This window comes from Oncorhynchus nerka, linkage group LG21 (assembly GCF_034236695.1).
Source record: "Oncorhynchus nerka isolate Pitt River linkage group LG21, Oner_Uvic_2.0, whole genome shotgun sequence".
Taxonomy (NCBI): Eukaryota; Metazoa; Chordata; class Actinopteri; order Salmoniformes; family Salmonidae; genus Oncorhynchus; species Oncorhynchus nerka.
In genome coordinates, this window is record NC_088416.1 from 12,246,768 (window position 1) to 12,252,767 (window position 6,000).

General features: G+C 40.1%; 1 protein-coding gene across 1 annotated transcript; it reads left to right on the plus strand.

Moving 5' to 3' along the window:
* Nucleotides 1–4,855: 4,855 nt before the first annotated feature.
* On the plus strand, nt 4,856–6,000 carry LOC115115591 (dispanin subfamily A member 2b-like). The gene is made up of 2 exons (XM_029644072.2): nt 4,856–5,196; nt 5,604–6,000. Exons 1-2 carry the CDS (start codon nt 4,969–4,971, stop codon nt 5,745–5,747), a joined length of 372 nt encoding a protein of 123 aa, XP_029499932.2. The 5' UTR covers nt 4,856–4,968; the 3' UTR covers nt 5,748–6,000.

Sequence of the window (6,000 nt, forward strand, 5' to 3'; positions counted from 1 at the left end):
CAGTGCATTTGACTCACACAGCCTAAGTCACCTTGTCCACTGTGTGTGTGCCTCTGTGACATAAGCTAAACATCTAGCTGGCTAGCTCATCATGTCTCAGTCTAAGCTGTACACTCAAAAATACAGAAAGGAGTGGGAATCAAACCCTGAATTCAAAGGCTGGTTGAAGCCGTTTATTGGAGATGATACATGGGCATACTGCCTGTATTGTAAGGCTGATTTCTACGCTAAACTTAGTGATGTAAAAAAAAAACATGACAACTCAAAAACATACTCAAAAGGCAAAACAGTTCCCCCCAAAACAAGCTGACATTTATGGTTAAAAAAATTGACTGCCAAAAAGGCTGTGGCCACCATGGCATTAGCTATCGCTGAACACTGTTCCATGCTGGCATGTGATCACATTGGAGAAGCATGTAGAGCTGCTTTCTCAGACTCCACTGCTGCTACCCACTTCAAAATGCACAGGACAAAGTGCACAGAGATGATTACTGGTGTTCTAGCACCATACTTTCTGAAAAAGTTGGTCGCAGATGTGGGTGAGCAGCGTTTCAGCCTCCTCCTCGATGAGTCCACGGATGTAAGTGTTTCTAAGTACCTGGGTGTTGTGATAAGGTACTTTAGTGACACCAAGCAGACAATTGTATCAACATTTCTGGGGCTTGTTGAGTTGGAGGGAGGAGATGCCAAATCTATAGCCCGTGCTGTTGTGGCTTTTCTAAGGATTCTGTGTTATGCAATATAGACCGTTACCATATATGTGATTGAATATTATCTGCTGTTGGCTTGTGTGGATGTATGTTTGTGTTATGCAACATAGCTGACTTGAGACATTATTAACAGTTTCAGGGCCATGGGCCTTTCTCACGATGGAAAAATACAGATTAACATGAAGACAGGAACTGTGCAATGAGTTGGGGGGCACATTCAGAACGTAGTGTTGCGAGAACAAGCGGTCTCTTGTTAGATAACAGGAGCCAGGTGCCTGATAACGGTATATTCTACACAGCTACAACGACTGACCGCTAAAGCGCTTAGGGGGCTGGGACCAGCCTCTGCGCCAACAATCAACGATAGGCTGGGTGAGTCTAAACCACGCCCAGTCTCTACTCTGACAGGCCGGCTCGGAAGCAGGAACTACTTCTGTCATCAGAGTATATTATAATATCTTTGTCAGGAACAAGTCAGTTCTCTGTTTGCCCTGCGAGGTGGGACAGAGAGCCCGTATATACGAAAATTGCATGTACCACTTATTGCTTAGCTAATAAAAAATACATAGCATACAATCGGTGACTCAGTGTCATACTTATCCCAATACCAGATTCGATTGACGCAACCCTTAACAAATGTGATGATTTTGTATTTCATGTTCAATATGCCTAGTTAGCTATCGTTCATTTTGTTACTTGCCCGGTATGTCAAAAATGGCGTTGTTGCTCCATTGGTATGCTTCAGGTATAATGGTACAATAGTACACTCTCTAAGAAATATTTTGCACTTATTAGCAAATTATTGGTGTACAACATTTAGAAAATGTAATGAGTCTTGAAAATATGAACATGTACATTTTGTACAATGTATTTTTTGTTTATACTCTTATTACGGAGTTTGCTCCGAGCGTGATGAGGAGAGGCAAATATTACAGACTGCAGCAGTATTTTTGTATTTGTATCCATTCCATGCAGTCATTAAAAGAGAGACAACTGGCTAAATTGTGTCCAGTGCCTTATCTTCCACCTACACCTTACCAGAACACAATGCAGAAATGTACCGGTGAAGAACCGTTTACACTAGCATAGCTAGCTAGCCCCCATTTAGCTAGCTAGCAACCTCACTAACAGAAAGTCTGAGATGAAATAAATGCTTGCCAGCTAGTTAGCATAAAATGATGTCTGCTAGCATAGCTAGTTAGCAGGATTAGGATTAGAATAGGGGTTAGGTTTGGGTCAGAATAGGGTTTAGGTTTAGATTAGGGGTCAGTCCTCCACTGTTTTTAAAATACAGAAAAAAATATATATTTTCAGATTCAGAGTTTACAAGAAAATATGTGATCATGGTGGCTTCGTTGTGCCTGAATGCTATTGAAAATGGGCAGGGCATTAAGATAGATGCCCATGCTTTTAATGTACCACCCAAAGCCCTGAGGCGGCACAGAGACAAGCAAGCCAAAACCCCAGGCCACAGCCATTTGGGTGGGTTTACCAGTCTTCACTATCTCTTTCAAATGTAACCTGGTGAGTCATATCCCAAAAATGTAAAGAGCCCTTTTTGGACTGACATCATGTGATGTGAAAACTTGCCTTTGACCGAGTGGAGTGGATGGGAATACAAAACACATAAAATAAAGAAAGGCAGTTGGCAAGCATAGACTGGTTTTACAGTTTTATGAAGCGGCACCTAGGGTAGCTGGGGAAAATGCCCCTTTCCTAAAAATTATTTTAGGATTATTATAATTATAATAAATTATTATTATTAAATAACTATTATTAAATAACTATTATTAAATATCTAAAAGTCTGTTAAATATAGCCATTTATTTCCTTTATAGTTTGTTACCCTAAGCATCACCATCATCCACCTTTGCAATTTTGTGTCAGCAATTAGACATTGATCTTAGGGGGGCGTCTTACCCCATGTTACCCTGTGATTGCTAAACTGGACAAATGATCCACTTACCACTATTGTCACTATGAATGGTAGATAGAGGGCAGGATAGACAGACTGGTATAAGTGCTGAGTGATTAGTGCTTTCTAAGGTCGTTTTGGTGTGTGTTAATTTATTAAAAAATAGTCATATTTTTTTATTACAAATTATTTATATTTTTACATTAAATGCACTATGCATTATGTGCGTTAGATGCTGTAACACAGAATAAAACAATAGAAGTCCCATGATGGTAGTGACTGCCCTTTACTGCTTATCACTTACAATTGAAGTCACAAGTTTACATACACTTAGGTTGGAGTCATTAAAACTCGTTTTTCAACCACTCCACAAATTTCTTGTTAACAAACTATAGTTTTGGGAAGTCGGTTAGGACATCTACTTGGTGCATGACACAAGTAATTTTTACAACAATTGTTTACAAACAGATTATTTCACTTATAATTCACTGTATCACAATTCCAGTGGGTCAGAAATTTACATTACTGTGCCTTTAAACAGCTTGGAAAATTCCAGAAAATTATGTCAAGGCTTTAGAAGCTTCTGATAGGCTAATTGACATAATTTGAGTCAATTGGAGGTGTACCTGTGGATGTATTTCGAGGCCTACCTTCAAACTCAGTGCGTCTTTGCTTGACATCATGGGAAAATCAAAATAATTCAGCCAAGACCTCAGAATTTTTTTGTAGACCTCCACAAGTCTGGTTCATCCTTGGGAGCCATTTCCAAATGCCTGAAGGTACCACGTTCATCTTTACAAACAATAGTACACAAGTATAAACACCATGGGACCACGCAGCCGTCATTCCGCTCATGACGCGTTCTGTCTCCTAGAGATGAACGTACTTTGGTGCAAAAATTGCAAATCAATCCCAGAACAACAGCAAATGACCTTGTGAAGATGCTGGAGGAAACAGGTACAAAAGTATTTACATCCACAGTAAAAGGAGTCCTATATCGACATAACCTGAAAGGCCGCTCAGCAAGGAAGAAGCCACTGCTCCAAAACCGCCATAAAAAAGCCAGACTACAGTTTGCAACTGCACATGGGGACAAAGATAGTACTTTTTGGAGAAATGTCCTTTGGTCTGATGAAACAAATATAGAACTGTTTGGCCACATTGACCACTGGTATGTTTGGAGAAAAAAGGGGGAGGCTTGCAAGCCGAAGAACAACATCCCAACCGTGAAGCACGGGTGTGGCAGCATCATGCTATGGGGGTGCTTTGCTGCAGGAGGAACTGGTGCACTTCACAAAATAGATGGCATCATGAGGTAGGAAAATTATTTGGATATAATGAAGCAACATCTCAAAACATCAGTCAGGAAGTTAAAGCTTGGTTGAAAATGTGTCTTCCATATGGACAATGACCCTTAGCATACTTCCAAAGTTGTGGCAAAATGGCTTAAGAACTACAAAGTCAAGGTATTGGAGTGGCCATCAATCCTATAGAAAATGTGTGGGCAGAACTGAAAAAGCGTGGGCGAGCAAGGAGGCCTACAAACCTGACTCGGTTACACCAGCTCTGTCAGGAGGAATGGGCCAAAATTCACCCAATTTATTGTGGGAAGCTTGTGGAAGGCTCCCTGAAATGTTTGACCCAAAATAAACAATTTAAAGACAATGCTACCAAATACTAATTGAGTATATGTAAACTTCTGACCCACTGGGAATGTGATGAAAGAAATAAAAGCTGAAATAAATCATTCTCTCTACTATTATTCTGACATTTCACATTCTTAAAATAAAGTGGTGATCTTAACTGACCTAAGACAGGGAATTATTACAAGGATTAAATGTCAGGAATTGTGAAAAACTGAGTTTAAATGTATTTGGCTAAGGTGTGAGAGGAAGTCTAGTGTGAGAAGATGGAACTAGGTGAAACTTGGCAGACATTCTAACCAGTTAGAGGGCAAGATAGACAGACTGGTATACCACAGACAGAAGTGGTAACTCAGACACGTCACAGGGGCTATAAAGCTGAAGCATCCGTTCATAATGTTTTCTCATGACCAAATATGGTAGTGACAGGAAGTCCAGTCAAATATCTTTGGGTTTACACTCCCAAAAGCAGCACAAAAAGTTTGATAAACCTGCTATTGTGCAAGAGGGGGGGAGGGCCTCCAGAAATCAAAACATACACATTTACTGGAAACAGTGCTAATGACGCCATCATTCACCACCCACTCCTCTTATAAACCCTCCACCTCACCTCACAAAAGAAACGTCTCGTTGGGTCTCACTTTCTCGTTTGCACTAGAAGCTTTGAATATTTTTTAACACAAGGCTATATCCGCTTGCCATGGATCAATCACCACCAAACCAGCCAGAGTTTGTCCCAATGAAAGGAAATAAGTACATGCGTCTTGAAGACACTCACGGAGCGCCCAAGTTCCAACATACCGTCGTCTTGGGACAGCCACAGCCCGTTGTACCTCAGCCCAGGGATCACATTATCTGGTCGCTTTGCAGCCTCGTGTACGGCAACCCATTCTGTCTCGGAATGTTAGCCGTGTATTTCTCCATAAAGGTGAGTTGGAATTCTCCTTATATAGCTTTTTATAGCAATGTCTGGTGTTGGTGCTTGTATTGTCTGGATTTTGAAATTGAGCAAGTTATTATATAGGCGACCAACTTTGAACTATGGAAGGAGGACAACATAACAATTATCTACATTTGCGTTTCGTTTTCTTGTTATCACACTGTTATAAAAATGTGTAGCCTATTCTTCATCTATAGGCTCTATAGATCTTTACTACAAAATAACTATTTTATGGAGTATTAAACCACTAAGAGGGTAATTCATAACTGAGATCATCTCATTAGTGTGACATGTCATGTGTGCATGTTGTTAACTAATATGCATAGCTACATAAACACAATCAGCAACACATGAAGGATTCTATAATATAAATGATTCTACATTTTGTCTTCCAGTCCAGGGACAAGAAGATGGTTGGAGACTTGGAGGGAGCAAGAAAACACGGGAAGACTGCATGCTGCTTTAATACTGTGACTCTGACTTTGGCAATCCTCGGGCTGCTCTTCTTCTTCATCATCATCTACCAAGTTACACACTGAGTAGTCCCAGTCTTTGCTTTTGTAAAAAGTGTTCATTTGAAGTCTTGGCAGGTGTTATACACCTCTAGGATTGTGTCCTGATACATTTCAGCTCATCTCTTAAACACACACACACACCACAGAAGTTCCTTCAGCACTGTCTACCAGATCTTATTTGCTCTTCTTTAGTTTTGTGTTTTAAGGACGCAAGATGATTCTTTTGAAGTTCCATTCAAATGTAATTTTTTATTAATAAATTCAACCTTTTTGTAAA